This window comes from Saccostrea cucullata, unplaced genomic scaffold (assembly GCF_032062105.1).
Source record: "Saccostrea cucullata isolate Sc308-1 unplaced genomic scaffold, CSIRO_AGI_Scuc_v1 ctg7829, whole genome shotgun sequence".
In the NCBI taxonomy this organism is placed as follows: domain Eukaryota; kingdom Metazoa; phylum Mollusca; class Bivalvia; order Ostreida; family Ostreidae; genus Saccostrea; species Saccostrea cuccullata.
Window position 1 is genome coordinate 2,125 of NW_026926987.1, and position 19,746 is coordinate 21,870.

General features: G+C 34.3%; 2 protein-coding genes and 1 long non-coding RNA gene across 5 annotated transcripts; 1 reads left to right on the plus strand and 2 right to left on the minus strand.

The window, feature by feature from the left end:
• The first annotated feature begins 3,206 nt into the window (after nt 1-3,206).
• Nucleotides 3,207-11,165, plus strand: LOC134273160 (uncharacterized). 3 transcript variants are annotated; one of them, XR_009993361.1, is made up of 8 exons: nt 3,207-3,524; nt 5,400-5,570; nt 5,806-5,947; nt 6,340-6,454; nt 8,276-8,522; nt 8,837-8,977; nt 10,247-10,442; nt 10,625-11,165. It is a non-coding gene; the product is annotated as an uncharacterized LOC134273160 (long non-coding RNA). The 3 variants fall into 3 exon arrangements; XR_009993363.1 differs by having other exon boundaries at nt 3,209-3,405; nt 5,502-5,570; XR_009993362.1 differs by having other exon boundaries at nt 3,399-3,524; nt 5,502-5,570.
• LOC134273159 (uncharacterized) lies at nt 11,065-12,886 on the minus strand. Its single transcript, XM_062755332.1, has 2 exons — nt 12,759-12,886; nt 11,065-12,028 (listed from the first exon to the last, which is right to left on the minus strand). Exons 1-2 carry the CDS (start codon nt 12,766-12,768, stop codon nt 11,475-11,477), a joined length of 564 nt encoding a protein of 187 aa, XP_062611316.1. The 5' UTR covers nt 12,769-12,886; the 3' UTR covers nt 11,065-11,474.
• A 2,890-nt stretch (nt 12,887-15,776) lies between these two features.
• On the minus strand, nt 15,777-17,215 carry LOC134273158 (uncharacterized). The gene is made up of 4 exons (XM_062755330.1): nt 16,554-17,215; nt 16,298-16,389; nt 16,014-16,181; nt 15,777-15,877 (listed from the first exon to the last, which is right to left on the minus strand). Exons 1-4 carry the CDS (start codon nt 16,666-16,668, stop codon nt 15,872-15,874), a joined length of 381 nt encoding a protein of 126 aa, XP_062611314.1. The 5' UTR covers nt 16,669-17,215; the 3' UTR covers nt 15,777-15,871.
• Nucleotides 17,216-19,746: the final 2,531 nt, after the last annotated feature.

A 19,746-nucleotide genomic window follows, 5' to 3' on the forward strand; every position in this document is an offset into this window, starting at 1 on the left:
GTTAAGACATATTTCACAAATATTGTGCATAATTTTAAGATCTTTCATTTGACATCATTAAAAAGGGGCTGGCCCCTCAAATTAGGGGTCAAGGGAGCATGAAAGTTTTTGCAGTATAACTCAAAAACGGTAAATATTTTCGATATGGTTATCGATTTGAAATGGGTCTTTAACATCTTATTGATCTCATGAAAACGTTATTTTGTTCGAATCTTGTGTTATTGAATGAGCAGCAAACTTTATGTACAGGTAACTGATTAATTTTATACGGCAAGTGAAGAATTCTTTATGCGTACGCGTATAACACGTATAACTGAAATAAACTGGATAAGAATAATATACTTAACTAAACTGAATGTTAAACTTTGTTGAAATAAAGTTTTTAACGTATTCTCTAGCTGGATGTCATACAGATTATTCAGAGACAACTTTCTCCTTGTATTTAGTTTGAATTACAAGACGGGAGATAGGAAAAATACTTATCATCTCTCATTCGATTGATACTCAATGTTGCATTATTTATACAAAAAAAAAATCAAGTTTAAAATAATTCACTGTCATTTAATTCATGCATCCTGAATTTTCCTCGGACATTGGCTGTTTTTGTTTATAGTTGTGCAACCTGTTTATCGATCGCGCATGCATTGACCTATATACATTCCGGAGGTCAACATTACCGCTCTTTGATTTTTACGCGAGTCCCAGCACAGGCACCTGAAGTATGGACAATACACCCCCCCCCTTTTTTTCAATGAAAAAAAAATGTAAGAGTGTCTAATATCTCAAAAATATATAATTTCCCCGTCAAATACATATACGTCGTTATATGCAAGCAGATTGTACTTTTTCTCACGTTTAAAGAATGGCCCTATTCGGTATAATTAAAAATACACAAGGTGAGAAACAAAAGTTGTAAACAAACGGGGGGTTCCCCACTTCGAGACAGATTTCCAAGGTAATAACAGTGTTACCTATCATAATTTTGCAAGCACCCTGTCTGGGAGATGTTCTTTTACTAGTCTCTATAGCCTAAACCCCGCCATTGATGTTTAATATGCCGTAATCGGACGATTTATTAATCGTATACATAAAATTTTCTCCATTGGCAGCGTTGGAGGAGGTTTTGGAGTTGCTTTTCTGTTTCGCCTTATCTGATTGGTTAGATATTTAAACTGTATTACAATTAACCAATCAGATAAGGCGAAACAGAAAAGCAACTCCAAAACCTCCTCCAACGCTGCCAATGGAGAAAATTTTATGCATCCGATTAATAAATCGTCCGATTACGGCATATTAAACATCAATGGCGGGGTTTAGGCTATAGAGACTAGTAAAAGAACATCTCCCAGACAGGGTGCTTGCAAAATTATGATAGGTAACACTGTTATTACCTTGGAAATCTGTCTCGAAGTGGGGAACCCCCCGTTTGTTTACAACTTTTGTTTCTCACCTTGTGTATTTTTAATTATACCGAATAGGGCCATTCTTTAAACGTGAGAAAAAGTACAATCTGCTTGCATATAACGATATATAGATGTGTTTGACGGGGAAATTTTATATTTTCGAGGTATTATACACTCTTACATTTTTTTTTCATTAAAAAAAAAGGGGGGGGTATTGTCCATACTTCAGGTGCCTGTGGTCCCAGAGTTATCTAAAACGATGCTAGTCATCGATTTACTCAGTTTAAAATCTAGAATTTGTTATATGCGTAAATCGTAAGAATATTTCTAGACACAAATATAAAGGTTTTCTTGAACATGTACGAGTATTTAAAGATAAAATGTCTGATTCTATTCTTTGACGAATGAATAAGAGGCACTGCGATTTTGCTCAGGTACAGATGATTTCTCTGGACGAGTCCATCGGTTACACTGAAAGGTGACGCAGGATGACCTATCGATAACTCTGCCAATTTTGATAGTGATTGTAACTGCACATGTACATAAATTAATGTTTGAATTCTACCTTTGTGAAATCCATTATAGTTTCGTTATTTAAAGAATCGGGGATATCACTACTGCAACTTAATTGTTTTTAATTTGAACGGATGATTCTATATTATTGGAAAGGTACACATTTTTTAGGCGCCGTCGTCTCCCTCTCAACTTTGAAGTAATTGCAATCGTTATACGTATACGGGCCTATATCAAGTTATTCTAATTGTTGCTTAATTTATTTCATAAAAAATTGCGATGTTGTTTAAATTAGCAATTACAAATAAACATGAAAAATGCACACAGTAAATTGTAAGTGGAAGTGACGTTTTCAATTCTAATGAAAATCGAAAATAAAATTAAGTAACTTTGAGTTTTGCATAATTTGCTACATAACTTATCATTGTATTTTTCCGAATGATATGCTCATAAATTTCTTTTATTTCCTCAAATAAAAAGCTAGAATATCACAATGACACGATTTTATGTGCATGTACATGATATTAACTAAACTACATGCTGTTTTACTCAGAAGAGCACCCAACATGAGATTTAAGAATACGAGAAAAAAAAGAATAATTAGAAATTCTTCTAACAAATGCAAAATTTCTTCCTGTAATTTCATACAAATATTCCAAGCCTTTCGTGTTTATTGGACTAAAAGAGATTAAATTATTAAATTTCCTCTCATTGCGATACGTAACCCCCTGAAATGATACAATGCTTTCCTTCAGAGTCGAGAATGGCAGGTCAGGGCTGGTGTTGAAATCCATGATTACTCCATAACCTATTTTAATATTAACCAAAAATCATACGCGATATATGGCATGTCAAACGTTGCAATATTTGATAATCTTGTGATGTATATTCAAAATCTTGTGATGTATGTTCGAAATCTTGTGATGTATATTCAAAATCTTGTGATGTATATTCAAAATCTTGTGATGTATGTTCGAAATCTTGTGATGTATATTCAAAATCTTGTGATGTATATTCAAAATCTTGTGATGTATGTTCGAAATCTTGTGATGTATATTCAAAATCTTGTGATGTATGTTCAAAATCTTGTGATGTATATTCAATATCTTGTGATGTATATTCTAAAACTTGTGATGTATATTCTTTAATCTTGTGATGTATGTTCGAAATCTTGTGATGTATATTCTATAATCTTGTGATGTATATTCAATATCTTGTGATGTATGTTCGAAATCTTGTGATGTATATTCAATATCTTGTGATGTATATTCGAAATCTTGTGATGTATATTCTATAATCTTGTGATGTATGTTCGAAATCTTGTGATGTATATTCGAAATCTTGTGATGTATGTTCGATAATCTTGTGATGTATATTCGAAATCTTGTGATGTATGTTCGATAATCTTGTGATGTATATTCGAAATCTTGTGATGTGTGTTCTACAATTCAGTGATGCGTGCAATAAAATTGCATGACGCAACAGAAAAGTAAGGACAATTTTCATTGGTTAGAAATAACGAAAGTAGCCGGAGCGGTCGTAATGCACACATTGACACAACTTCGCAAGCATGAAATTGGCGAATTCAACCTAAAGTCAAAATTATAGGTAATAGAAAAATTGTTTTGGTTTCAAGAAGCACTAAGTCAGTCATAACGTGAAAAGTGGGAATCAAGAACATTAATTTGATTTGTTTGAAGGTACATCAAAAACAATTTAGTGGCTTATTGCTGGACTAAAGGATGTTTTATCCTATTTTTACGTCCTCATATTGTAGTGATGTTGATTAATCGGTATGATTTATTCTATATTGGTGCTAGTTAGAATAATCTAACTGTGTCTCGGGACAAACTCTCACCACGCAGGGTTCGAAATTGCATGGCCCATTGCAGCTGCATTGACCGTAGCACTAGTCCAGGGACGACTTTGCAATAAATAAATAAATAACACGACAAATTTTTAGGAGAAGGTGAATGTCAGGAAAAGATTAATTGCTATGCATCATTGAATATTGTCATTCACAAATTTGTCCAATTATTTTTATAGTAAATGTATTGAGCCGGGCTCATTTACAGGATAATGAACAAGGACTAAGGTGACAGTTTAAAATCACGTTCAGACGTTTAGAGAATATGTAATACACACAAAAATATCTCAATGGCATGTATAATATTAAATAGTTTTAAAAATAAAATAAAATATAGCTAGAAATTAACAGCGAAAAATATTTATCACGTATCGTTTCGGGGTAATCCGGTTTTATATACAAACAGAAGTAAATAAACACCGATGCAGCAAGATTAAGGTCAAACGTCTCTGCACTGATGTGTCCTCAGCGGGGAGATTTGCATCAAGTCATTAATGATGTTCCCTGCATTTGTGTTAGCCTGATAGTACAACCTTTATTTATAGAATCAATCTAATTCAAATTAGATGTTAGATCCGCTTGCATACTCGCTACACTAACATCTAACAACATCCCGTTGAGGGTCACGTCAGAGGTCAAATTCTATCAATTAATCAAATCGCAGCTGGCAAAATCATCATATATTGTTGAAGCGAATAAATCTTGAGGTGTTCCAAATTTAACCTCTTACGTGACCCTCAATGGGATGACTTGTTAGATGTTAGTGTGGCGAGAATGCGAGCGGATCTAACATCTAATTTTAATTATATTGTTTATAGAATATGATGCAGACAGGGATACCTGGTGAAAACCTTTCGCACCCGTTGAATTACTTTGTAAAATATTAGTCAAAGGAGCCAGGAAAAAATATTAAACAATTTAATATTATGATAAAAATATTCAATTTACTATTTCTTAAGGTGTTGAATGGATTTTGTTTTCTCAACAGCGGCTGGTGCACGTACCATACTTTTACTCGTAAACTCAATTTGGCGGTGAAGAAGCAGCATTTTCTGTTGCTCACCGTCGCAATAGCTGAGCATTGCTCTACGAGCAATGTGCCCGGCTAAAAATCATAATATTTGTAATGATATATCATATTCTAGACTTGACATACAATAAACAATGATAAGAATTATTGTCGCATATCTGCAGTGATTTTCTTTGATCTTTCTGTGGTGATAATTTATCCCATATCACATGTGTGATAATACTTTCCAAACATGTTTCAAAGTTTTTACACTCTTTATCATACAGTTTTAAAGAACAGTTTTATGAGCTCATAAGTATATTAAATGGTTAATTTATCAAAACCTGCATTTAAAAATTCAGAAGTCTTAAGTTAAACCAAATTGTCCAGGGTATTCTTAGTAAGGTATGTCAAAGGTCATGGTTAAGTGACTTTGTAAGGCTGGTATTTTTTCTTTAGTTTTATGGCAATCAGTGCACATGGTAAATAGCATAAAATTACCCTTAAAGGTCTTATGCAAGGAGATAGCTAATTAAAATGAACAAATGTAGTTCTATGTATGATGTATATAGAGACAATAATATTTCTTTTCTTTTTTCATTTTCAGGAACTTTACGTAGGTCTACAGTTTTAATTTTGGACTCATGCACTAGGAATATCATATCAGCAGAATTGTGCCACTGAATCAAAGGGAACTCTTTTTTTTTAGGTACGCATGATCGATGTAACTTCCTCGATGGTGTGTTGGCTGTTTGCCCATGTGTATTTCGGGGTATAGGTATGTTTAGTCTCAATTTTCTTTCTTAAAAGCCGCATAAGGGGTATATTTTTTCTGATCTCAAATTTTGTCTAAGCATTAATCTTTTTTCTCATTCATGAATTATCTGCTGAGAGTCTAGTTAATTAATTTATTTAATTAAAGCTATATAGTAACATATAGTGAAATTATTTCCTTGTGTGAGACCTAAAGAAAATCAGGTTACTCATTTTTATGACAATTTCTTTGATTTCAGGAGTAGCCTCCCCTTTTAAAGATCCAAAATGGTGATTTTACAGTGCGGCATGCAGTCTGGTCATCAACGAAGAGTTTTGACACCTGTAATACCCATATTTCTACCATTCACCTCTGTAACCTTTGTTGAGTTCATCAGACTGGTAAGAAAAACAATATTGTTAATTGAAATAATTTTATCAAGATAAATAAAATAATTAATGAAAAAAAATTACATGAACAGACTCCCTCATATAAGAAAATGTCACATTTTACACATTGCAATTATACATCATTTACATATCCACATTTTCCCCATTTACACATGCAGTTGAATAGATTTAGTGCTTAATAATACATAGCAACAATTATTACATGAATCCTAAGACAATTCACAAAATACATGAATGCATTAAACTGTGAAATACAGATTTCGTACATTTAATTAAAATGCACAGCATCAGTACCCCCCCCCCCCCCCTTCACAATCTTGCAACTTTCTTTTTAATTCAAAGTCACTAGGCAACACTAAAGATTTCCACTTATTGCTTTTCAGTCCAAGACAGGAAGTTGAGGAATAAAGTTGACAGGACATCCTGAACTGTCCTCGCTACCAGCTTATGAGGGAACCAGCTGCAGTGGACAAAGTACGTTACATCATAGGATAATAGGTAAGTCTCCGGAGTAGTGTTTGTAGCAATTCTCGTACTTGGTCCTGCATCGAAGATTCAGGACTATTGATATTTATCTCTGCATGGTTTGGTTCTTCCCAGAAACATGTTACTGGTGGTGGTCCCTATATTCTTCTGGCTTTTGTGGTGAGGAATGTTTCATTTCTAGCTCTTTTCTGATCACATTTTGTCTATCTAGCTGTTTGTCTGTCTGTCTGTCCATCTGTCTGTCTGTAAACTTTTCATATTTTCGACTTCTTCTCTAGAACCCATGGACTAATTTCACCCAAACTTGCCACAAAGCATCCTTGGGTGAAGGGGATTCAAGTTTGTTTAAATAAAGGGCCACACCCTCATTCAAGGGGAGATAATTGGGAATTAATGAAAATTTGATGGTATGTTTTAAAAATCTTGTTCTCAAGAACCACTGTGCCAGGAAAAATGAAACTTATGGAGAAACATCCTCAGGTAGTGTAGATTTAAATTTGTTCAAATCATGACCCCCGGGGGTAGGGCGGAGCCACAATGGCTGACCAAAGTGTAACATAAAAATATATAGGAAAATTCTTTAAAAATCTTCTCAAGAATGACAAAGCCATAATTGATCCTATATATATGGAAGCATCCTCAGGTAGTGTCGATTCAAGTTTGTTCAAATCATAACCCCCGGGGTAGGGCGGGGCCACAATGGAAGATCAAAGTTTTACATAGAAATATAAAGGAAAAATCTTTAAAAATCTTCTTCTCAAGAACAGCAAAACCCTGATTGATCATATTTATATGGAAGCATCCTTAGGTAGTGTAGATTCAAGTTTGTTCAAATCATGTCCCCCGGGGGTAGGACGGGGCCACAAAGGATGATCAAATTTTATATAGAAATATATAGGAAAATTCTTTAAAAATAACCTTCTCAAGAAAAGCAAAGCCATGATTGGTCAAGGGACTACTTTTGGATTTAAACTTTTCAATAAAAAACCAATTTTTACTTTTTCCTAGCCACAGTGCTCAGGTGAGCGATGTGGCCCATGGGCCTCTTGTTTTTTTTTTTTTTTTTAAAAATGATCAATCATTAAATACATGTATAAATAAATCAGTTGTTAAAAAATTTGCTTCATATTTGAAGTGCTTTAAACCGACCCTTTGATGAAAGTGACCAGTGTTTTTTGCACCTTGGAAGGTATATTGGTAAAATATAAGAAGGAAGTTATGATTTTGGTGTTACTATTGTTGTTATTTAAGTTTGATTTGATTTTTATATTACGAGTATTATGAAACTGTTATTTTGTTACTGACCGATGGTTAATTTTAATAATGCCCAATTTTTGAACATACTATGTAATAAATATTAATAACAACCTTTGAATAATTGGAAAGACAATATTATAAATATGATAGCATTTTTGTACATGAGCATACATTTTTGAAAGGAAAAATAAATTATTCAATTGCATTAAAAAAAATATTTTGTTTCATATTCTTGCGAATTATCAGATCATTCTTCTATTATTTAAATACTCTGTCATTATGAAACCTTGTTAATAATTAAGTAAATATTAATTGTACATTTGCACCAATTTGCACCAATTTTTACATGGCATTTTCACACTAAGAATGCCACGTGCAAAATTATATACAGGAACAATTCTGAACAAATATATGCAAGTGAGTTGTAAATTTGATATGTAATGCATACATTACAAAAACCCATGACAGTGTTCACTAAAATGAAATGTATGGACTCTTATATAAATACTTGGTATATGTGATATGGATATTATGGATGATATTTTTGAGAATGACACAAGTAATGAAATTTTTCAGCATTGAATTGGATTCTTGAACCAGAGCCATGTGAACCTGGTCCACCTGTACCTCTCATTGAAGACCTGTTAACATCACCAGAGTATGTTCATTCTGATACCCCTATGGTATGGTTACAGCATGCATTATCCCTGAATCCATTAAAAGAGCTGCATTGGCAACGAAACAACCCAATGTGGTCGATTGTAAGGAAATATAGCATATCAGCTTCCAACTTTGGTGCAGTTCTCAGTTCTAAGCAAAGGCGGTAAGACGTGTGATTAAATTTTTGCGAAAAAGACTTTTAAAATTACAGTCAAACTTTGTTATCTCAAACCCATTATCTCATATTTCATGGATATGTCAAAGTAATTTTGAAGTGCAAACCATTTATAAAAGACTGGGACATTTTATTCTTGATAACTCTTTATGTATTATTCTTGAATCCACGGATATTTCCAACATTTTTCTTGGTCTCATTGAGTTTGAGATAATGAGGTTCGACTGTAATGACTAGATATTTGTACATAAAGATGCAGGAAATATAAGATTAATAACCAAAAATCATATTTTCTTCTCCAGATTGACATTGTCACTGAAGAAACAGCTGATGTCGGCTTACAATCTGGAGTCCATCAAGGCTGTTGCATGGGGTATCACTCATGAAGATGATGCTTTGAGAAAGTATGAAAAAGGACTTTGATGCAGCTGTAGAGCAGTCAGGTATACAGCACAAAATAACATTCATTCAACCTCTTACATGTTAACATTCAATGTGTCAAAACAAATAACAGGACTTATCCTGGTGACAAACAGAAATCAATTACTGAAGTCTAATTGTAAAAAAAAAACTAGAAATATGTCCATAGGACATGAATGCCCCGCCGAGGATATATTAGTAAAGCAACATGAAATTTGTATATGTATAAAATTTGATCAGTTTGGTTCAGGCAGGGCTTATAGTTAGTTGGGAATAAAAATGTAGGTCCAGCATCCAAAGCAAGTCTGGTAGTGTCCATCCCTAGATGCATCATCCATGCAAGTTTGGTTCAGGTAGGGTTTATAGTTACTTGGGAATGAAAAAATAGGTCAGATCCAGCATCAGAAGCAAGTCTGGTAGTGTCCATCCCTAGCTGCATCATCCATGCAAGTTTGGTTTAGGTAGGGCTTATAGTTACTTGGGAATGAAAATGTAAGTCAGATCCAGCATCCGAAGCAAGTCTGGTAGTGTCCATCCCTAGATGCATCATCCATGCAAGTTTGGTCAAGTAGGGCTAATAGTTCCTTAGGAATAAATCTGCTCCAAAAACTTCAACCTGGTCACTCATCTGGAAAATGTAGGTCAGATCCAGCATCCGAAGCAAGTCTGGTAGTGTCCATCCTTAGATGCATCATCCAAGCAAGTTTGGTCTAAGTAGGGCTTATAGTTCCTTAAGAATGGACCTGCTCCAAAAACTTGAATTTGGTCACTCATCTGGAAAATGTAGGTCAGATCCAGCATCCGAAGCAAGTCCGGTAGTGTTCATCTCTAGATGCATCATCTATGCAAGTTTGTATCAACATGTAAAGTTTGATAACACCATCTTGAATGGTATGTTTAAAACTGAGCTAAACACTATTTAAGAAAAGTCAGGTCAAGGTCAAAGGAAAGGTCAAGGTCAAAAAATGTTGATGCAGTTGCATAGCTCTCATCAATATCTATCAGCATATGAAGTTTGATGAAAATATCTTGGATAGTTTCTTTGAAACTTAGCTTTGAACAGAGCTAAACACAAAGTGGGACGGAAGGACGGAAGACGGACATGACAAACACCATATGCCCCGGCCATATTCATGGCGGGGCATAAATATTCAGTTACCAACATATTCCAGAAAATTTGCTTTTTGAAGTGGAAGGATTATAAAAGCTCTACTTAGACTTTGTTTGCATTACAAAATCAATTGTATTATGGTTTGTTTGCATTCAGTAGTATTATAATTTTTTCTGAAAAGGATATGGTTGCATGAATCTGGAGTGTTGGGAGCTTCACCTGATGGCTTAGTTGTTCGACCACCAACATGCAGTGTATTTTATCAAACTCCAGAAGCCAAAGACGCCATTCCTGATATTGTAGAGGTGAAGTGTCCATACACAGCATCGTCTTCAACAGTAGCAGATGGGGCACAAAATTTGAAGGATTTTTCATAGGTAAATAACATTAAAAATCTGTATTGTCCAGTACTTTGAAATTAAAAATCTTGGTGAGTAAATGATTTCAAAACATGTATTTATTTACAAGTGCAGCTGTTCAATATGGTATGAAGATATTGAAAAAGGAGGGGATATGTACTGGTATAACACAACTTAAGTGTTTTTTGATTTTTTTTTAGATCTTAAACAAGATACCCTGTGCCTGAAAACCAGTCACCCATACTATCATCAAATTCAAGGCCAGCTACACATATGTAACAAAACATTCTGCGACTTAATTATGTGGACAAGAGTAGACTGCATTGTGATTAGAATAGTAAAAGACATTGAATGGACAGCAAATGTTCCAAAGCTGATAGATTTCTACATTAACATTTTCATTCCAGCACTGATGGAAAACTGAGTTCTAGTTTGAACTTCTTGACACTTAGTTTTGTACCTCTAGAATTTTCTAACAATGGAAAATGGGTAATCATGTTAAATGTGTTGAATGTTCCTAAGTCTCATAAATGTATGATATGATATGTCATAATCCATCATAAAACTTCTGGCTTATAAGACTATTTTAAATAGCAATGATGATTAATAAAATCTATGTACTACATAAAAAAAGAATATCAAAATTTAGAATCATTTTATTAATGAATTGAAGATGTTATTCTCAAAGTGAAAATGTAACATTTTTGTCTTTCTTAATAGATAAATTGTTGAAAACATGAATTTGTTGAGTTGTGCTTTAAAGGTAAATATACTTTAAACTAGAGATTATAAGTAAACCCTCTTCCAAATTATATTGTCAAATGAAGAATGGAATTGCCAAACATTCTTGTAATAAATCCATGCTAACAAAAGGGATTTTCATTTTCTGAAGTACATGTATTACAACATACTACAAAGTTAACAAATATAACCATTGACATTGATAACAAATCAAAATTTGCTTATCCCTTGCACTTTGGTATGAATATCTTCACTGTTTAGTGTATACTGTCACACGCCAATGCAAATTTATAATAAGTACATGTATCTTTAAGTAATTTCTTTCAAAAGTGGAGCTTGCAAGTTTACAAGACAAGAACAGAGTTGAAATATTTTTGTTGAGATTGGTCTGTAAGTAGATGGTATGTGACGGAGAATCTCGTAATTCTTTATCCTCTCGTTGGCTCTTTCCACATGAATAAGTGCTTTAGCAATCTTGTAACACAGTGCTGCTTCTTGTATGGTAAACTGGCCTCGTGTCGATAAAAGAGCTTTTATAATTAAGCAGACACCCTGGGGCAACTGGTCATGAATGGTGAAACCTTTGACCACCAAAATAAGGTCTCCAGCTTTGAACTTTCGTAAAACTTGGCTGTGACGTACAATAGCTACATCAGAAGTAGAACCTGGGTACAGCATGGAGCAAAATGTAAGTGCACCATTTGGAAGCGCGCAAGTTACTGCTTTAAAAGTATGGCAACTTTTGTACATACTGTAGGCCATGGCCTGATTATCCATATGTGTTGGGATGTCCTGGGTTGTTTCAATTGCATCCATGGATGCTCTAGCAGAGGAAAAATCCTCAAAAGATTTTGGCAGAGACCCTGAAAAAAAGTTGGAAAAAAATTAATTTGATTATTTGTAATTGTGTAAAAAAATTGTGTTACAGTCAATCTTTCAAGAATACAATAAATTTAACTGCATTAAATTTTTGCAAGTCATTATGATAAATTTTAAAACAAACCTTTGCATTTAAGCTGACTTGGAAAACATTCTACGCTACATTCTACACTACGCCATCAGACAGCATCTTGTATAGGGAAAAGACCACCAATTATTTTCCCATAGAACTCCATACAAACCTTAGGCCCTCTCAGTACTTTACTATGACAATTTCAGAAAAATCTTTAGCATCATTTCAAACTTTGTTCTAAGCCCTAACAAAAAATACTGAAAAAAATATATGGTCCCATGGCGTTTATAGGTCAAAATTGCAGTTATTTTCAACTTATAGAGATTCGCAGTAAATAACACGCGGCATAAAAAATCAACCCCCACTCCTAAAATCTTCCCTGGCATTTCTATAGTTTCTGTAATATTCCCTCATCCCATCATTTATTTCAAAGGTCATTAATTTTACTTTAAAATGAAAACAATTAAATACCTGATTTCAGCCAATGGCGTAACGCCTACCCATTCAGTATTCGGTTTAATGTTCCATAACAAACAAAGCCATGTGTTCATCCGGGGATTTGGTGCTCTCATTCCTATACTTACATACTTACCTGTCCCAGAATTAGTCAATTGTGGTAATTTCAAAGACTATACACCTACCTGTGAACATGTATGAAATTTGAGTCCTGTGACTTCAGTGTATTGGATACTGTGACCATCTCAAATGATGACACCTTACTGCTACCAGCACAATTCAAAGGAGTGAATGACGCCTGGGCCGGTGATGATATTTGGATATATTGGTGACTGTAATAAATAAAATATTTGTACAATGAATTGTTTTTGTGCTTTAATGTTCATAAAGTGATATTAAGTCAAAATTGAGTCAATAATTTCATAAGGGTGGATTCTACCCAGAATTAGGTAAAAAGCTCCAAAATTGGATAAATCATAGTTAATTAAGCAAAATTCAAAGGTTTTAAAAAGACTGATATAGAATTTTTTTATGCTTATGCAAAGTATATTATTTAAGACTCTGATATACTAATTGATTCTTATCTAATCCCTCCTATTGCTTAAGTATGTACAAAAAAGTTTCCCCACCCCCCAGTGAAAAACACTTAAAGAAATAGCAGGTGCCCCCTTTTATTTTTGTTTACAATTAATTTAGACAAGTTTAAATCAATCCTTTTGATAACAAATCAAAGTTCAATGTCTGTAGTCTTATTATGGAAGGGAATTACCGCCAAAAGTCTATGTATCTTGCTTTTATTCTTATTCTGCCTACTTCTTTATGCTTTGTTATTATTGTAACTATAGTCACTTTATTGTTTTCATAGTCTTTATTACATTTCACTTTGACTTTTAAAATTTATTTTTTAATTCAATTAAATTGAAAATGCTATTAAACTTAGTTCAAATGTGCAAACAATGAAGCAAAATGTACTCAAAATAGTGCGGCAATAACGAGGTGGCTGCTAAAGTGTTGGTAAAAATAAAAAATTTTTCAGTTTTCTGCCTTACTACTTTATCAATCGAACTTAGATTTTCAAATGACTGATGTTTGTTATAAGTTCAGGTACTTATGTACCCGATACATGCCATTCCCTCGGAAGTCTCGCTATAGATGGTAAGATTTCCCCTGGGAGACTGACTACATAGTGATGCTTCCTTATATATAGAAAGTTTCAATATATATAGTCTTCCGTGGGAAATCTGCTATATATAGCAATTCGCACCCTTCATATCAACCCCTCCCCCGAATAGTTTTTTTAATCGTAAAAAATGTTTATATACTAACGTTTTCAGTTTTTGTTATATACGTCCTATATGAATAAATATTTAAATAATATCATTTTAATAGTGTTTTATAATCAAATCATTTTAACCATTTAGCTAAACAAAGATAATCTTTTATAATGACAGTAGTGGGTGCACTGAAATTGTTAGGAAATAGGAAATCACAAGTAAGTTTTAAATGTAGTCGATCTACGTCATGGGTTTAATTCATTCGGATAGATCTAGACCGTATTATCCGAGGTCCCGTGTCGCAGTTGCTGGCACGAAAAGATTCACTGCTCAATGGCTATAAGTGCCGAGTATATAGGACAAATTTGCAGCTCTCCACCGGTAAAAGGTGGCTTTCCATTTGAGTGAAAAATTCTGTTGAAGGGGAAATTATACAATGTACAATGTCTCAATATATTTACTGACTTCCGGGTGGACGACCTCCTAGTTAAACCGGTGCAGGGGAGGGTGGCGAAACGTTTGAGTCTTAAACGTAACTCTGGAAAAGTTCAGCGAAAGGCTTTTACTTTTTGTTGCAGTAAAATACATGCTAAAGTCAATTTATATATTATGTACTTAATGGCAAATATGAGTAAAATTTAGTTGAAAAAAAGTGACCTCCCCCCCCCCCCCCCTTTACCTCCACCAAATAGAATTTTCGAGTTTTAAGATTTTTTGAGCTCTCCTGGCTGATGACAAATACGGTGCGTACTTAAGATATTATATTAAAATTTTTATGTCAATTAAACTGGAATTCAATTATCAAACAAATAACTTTAATAGAGTTATATTTTTCAGGTGAGAGAACAGTGACCTAGCATCGTTTTTGAAAGTGGGGAGGGGGGGGGGCAACAAGAGAATAAAAATTCATTACCCGGCTGAAAACAACATGACAAGCAAAAAAAAAACAAAAACAGGAAATTGTCCAAACTTGAAAATACATAGGCGTGAATGGGGGGGGGGCTTACTTTTTTTTTAGACTTAGTACATTGAACATTCCTGCGTAGGTTTAGCCCCCCCCTTTCTGGGTTTTGGGAAAGTGGTGGTGTTTGGAAAAAAAATTGGCACTTTGAACCTAAAAACATATAAAATTTAAATTTTCTTCCTACTATACTACATTAATTATTTGACCCTTACTCTTACAAAACGTGGGTCGGCCTTTCAATGAACATATTCAGTATGGTATCCATGTCTGAAAAAAAAGGCCGCTATTCCTGTGTGCCCAGAGAAAATAAATATGGAGTTTCCATCATTGGATCGGGTGAAATCGGATCCGGCCTTCAGAAGTTCGATTGATAAAGTATTAAGGCGTATTGAAGAATCTCAAATAACCCCAGCCCGGGTTTGCTTACCTAGTTTTACCAACATAGCGAACACCACACCACCTAGTTATAATGCCGCACTAAATTTGGATTTACATGTACTAATATTCGTCTTCATTGAATATGCTTCATTGCTTGCTTGACTGAATTTAAGTTTGTAATAGAGATAATCATAATAATTTATTTAAGAAACTGTATCATTTTAAAAGAAAGTAGAATGAATAAAGCAACATAGAAGTAAGGACAAAATGAAGAATGTTAAAAGTTCGAAGTGAAATGTAATAAAGACGAATATGAAAACATTAAAGTGACATATAATTACATTAATAACAAAGCATAAAGAAGTAGGCAAAATAAGAATAAAAGCAAGATACATAGACTTTTGGCGGTAATTCCCTTCAATATCTTATACATTACAATCAGAAGCTACTTTTTGAATTTTATTCTAAGAAAAGGAGAATTAAAAATTTTTTTTTTAAAAATTAAAGAAAAGCAAAAACTGACTTCAAACCCCAAAATGTACTATACAATAAGAGGCTGGAAAGTTAATAAATAAAAAATTTACCTGCAATGTACAGAAAACTGTCCGACAAAATACATCAGGTGGGTAGGGAGTCTCCATTTTCTTCTTATATAGAGAAAATGCCCCTGCTGATCAGATACCTAACACTCCCAAATAATAACAAAATATGTTAACATAACAGTCAATCTAAGATGTTCATCCCTCAATGGCAACAAGTTTTTATTACAGTAACTGAAATTGTTAGGAAATAGGAAATCACAATTGGAATTCCTTTAAATGTACCTTCTCTTCGTTGTATTTAATATCGTGGATTGATATTGGCTTCCTTTTACTAGACTCTATTTTTAGGGCAAGCAATTCCTTTTCCAGTTGTATTTCTGTTGAGAGGCGCTGCATTTCTTGAGTACAGTTAAATGTGCAGGATGCTGAGTAGTTGTGCTCTGATATCAACTGAAAATATATTGTAAATCATGTACAGTTAAAAGAACTTTATATATTATTAAAAATTATTGAAAATGTTTCAGTGTTGGTCATTTGTCATCATTGGTGATTTAAATGAGCTTTACTTTTTCTTGATATTGACATTTTGGTGCTTGTGGAATCTGCAACTGGTCCATCTTAAGATGACAGGGACTCCTCACTTTTGAGTTTTTTCCTCCTTTGTAAAATAATTAAACTTGAATTATTTTTTTATTCAGTTGTAAGCTACTCTGTTTATACATGTACCCTTTTAAAGATTTTTAGTAAAATATTCTCAATTAAACTCCACCCACCCACCATCCAAAAACAAGATGTCGGTCATATTTTGAAAAATAATTTCACCTTTTTGTAAATTCAGGATCAGAGAAATCCATGGCCTTTCCTTCATTCCATGCAAAATATGCAGGGTCCCCCTCCTTCTTACCATCCTTAAAGTGGCAGGAGCAGATGCGATCATTCTGATCTCCTGGTTGGCGATCAGCTCGTCTAAAAATATACATTATACAAAGACTGAGTGAAGGAGAATTAAAAAGCAAAACATGTTCATTTAGCATGTTATTATCAAATAGCCTAAATGACTTATTTTTTCATTATTTTTTTTTTAAATGTTACATTTACTTGCAAGTACAAGATAACCATGTGCATAACATTAACAAACGGTAGCAGTATTTGGTAGTAATAATACGAAATAAAATGTAATAAAAACAGCTGTTAAACAAAAATTAATCTTGCTACAAATTGCACAGTTTTTGTAGTATGTACTCTTCATTATTCTTCTGCTATATTGATTACTACGAGATTTAACTTTTTAGCATGCATGTATAAATACTGTATCTGACAATGCAGCATCGTGACATATCGTTACAAGTACCTACAAATTTTGTCAATATATCTACGTTTACTGAGTTTTTTCCCTAGCAGGCCGAAATATCTTCATCATGTCACCAGGAACAACACTCGTGCATCTCGTAATTAGTGCTGCAATAAACAAACTGATGTTTTTTTCTCACCTGCATGGTTTTCCCGACGCTTCAGCTACTTTCGTTATTTCTAACCAATGAAAATTGTCCTTACTTTTCTGTTGCGTCATGCAATTTTATTGCACGCATCACTGAATTGTAGAACACACATCACAAGATTTCGAATATACATCACAAGATTATCGAACATACATCACAAGATTTCGAATATACATCACAAGATTATAGAATATACATAACAACATACATCACTATGGAAGGGAATTACCGCCAAAAGTCTATGTATCTTGCTTTTATTCTTATTCTGCCTACTTCTTTATGCTTTGTTATTGTTGTAATTATATGTCGCTTTATTGTTTTCATATTCGTCTTTATTACATTTCACTTTGACTTTTATCCTTCTTCATTTTGCCCTTACTTCTATGTTGCTTTATTCTTGTAAATTCATTTTACTTTCTTTTAAATTGATACAGTTTCTTAAATGATTATCTCTATTACGAACGTGAATTCAATCACACAAAGAATGAAGCATATTCAATGAAGACGAATACAAGTTGTCAAAATTTAGTGCCGCATTATAACGCTAGGTGGCAGGGGTGTTCGCTACGAGTGTTGGTAAAACTAGGTAAGCAAACCCGGGCCGGGGTTATTCGAGATTTTTCAATTTTCTGCCTTAATACTTTATCAATCGAACTTAAATTTTCAAATGATGTTTGTTATAAGTTCAGGTATGTACCCGATAATGCCACTCCCTCGGAAGATGGTAATATTTCCCCTGGAAGACTGTCTACATAGTGATGCTTCCTTCGGAAGATTATACAGTGAGACTTCCCCCGGGGAAGTTTCAATATATAGCTAGTCTTCCGTGGGAAATCTCGCTGTATATAGCAATTCGTCCCCCTTCATAGCAACCCCTCCCCCGAATTGTTTTTTTTTTAAATCGTAAAACAATGTTTATATACTAACGTTTTCAGTTTTTGAAGAAAAGTTATCCGTCCTATATGAATAAATTTTTTAATGATATCATTTTAATAGTGGTTAATAATTAAATCATTTTAACCATTTATGTTAAACATAGATAATTTTCGAAATTTTCGAGATCTATTAGGTGGAGGGCTATGAAAAACGATTGTGAGGAATGTTTTGTTCTGGAAACAGTGGAAGAATGTGCTAGGAACACACGGTTAGTAATATTTTGAGATGACAGTTTTAAAAACCGAGAAACCCACATTTTCGTGCGCAATAAATATACAGCTTTTACAGCTCTCCCTGTCACCCCCCCTACCCCCTATATGAATAATTTTTTTAATGCAGTGGTTAATAATTAAATCATTTTAACCGTTTAGTTAAACATAGATAATTTTCCTGCGTGGCACTGTGTGTTTACGGCGTCTGCTCTAGAGTCACGAAACACAGTAGTAAGGAGTCGATCAATACGTCGTGGGTTCGAATCATAGTCCCACTATGGGACGTGGAGTTCGGTCCTTCGGATGAGATCTAGACCGTATTATCCGAGGTCCCGTATCGCAGTAGGTGCTGGCCCGAAAAAAGATCCCTCACTGCTCAATGGCTATAAGTGCCGGGTATATAGGACAAATTTGCAGCTCTCCACCGGCAAGAGGTGGCTTCTCCATTTGAGTTAAAAATTCTCCAATTTAAAGGGACGTTATACAATGTACAATCACACCCCCAAGTCTCAATATATATACTGACTTCCGTCTGAACGACCTCCTATGGGGTAAGTTTCACCACATGCGCGGATCTAGAGGGGGGTCGGGGGTCAGCCCTCCCCCCCCCCCTGGAATTTACAAGGTTAAGAAATGTATATACTAAAGCAAGAAAAAAATTACCTTGGAATCCCCCCCGGTAAACATGAATATGTGTGAAATGGGTATGAAAAGTGAAGGATTTGAGGCAATAGAAGTCATAGACTACAACCCCCGTCCCCCCTACCCCCACCCCCCACCCCCCAACGAAATAGGATTTTCACGTTTGGGCGAGTTTAGGTTTTTTTGTTTTTGTTTTGTTTTTGTTTTTGTTTTTTTTTTTGCTTGTCAAGAAATTTCTGGGATTGGGTTTATTTTTGACAGGGGTGGACCCCCCCCCCTAGAAAAAAATTTCTGGATCCGCGCCAGCACTGGTAGAGGGGAGGGTGGCCACGAAACATTTTCCTAAACGTAACAGACTTTTTACTACTGGCAAATTTCAGCGAAAGGCTTGTTGCCCCCATCCCTTACACTTTTTGTTGCAGCACTAATAGTCAATTTATATTTTAAAAGTCATGTACTTAGTGAGTAATATTTGGTACTGAAAAAAGTTGACGAAATCCCCCCCCCCTCCCCTTCACCACCACCAAATAGAATTTTCAAGTTTTAAGATTTTTTTTTAGCTCTCCTGGCTGATGTAAAATACGGTGCGTACTAAAGATATTTCTTTTCTTTATTGAAAAGTACTATTTCAACATAAAATATTATAGCAGAAAAGAAGACCGGGGAGTTTCTAGTATGCCTGGGGTGTAGCCTGGTTCCGACTTCGCATACCCATAACGCTCCTCA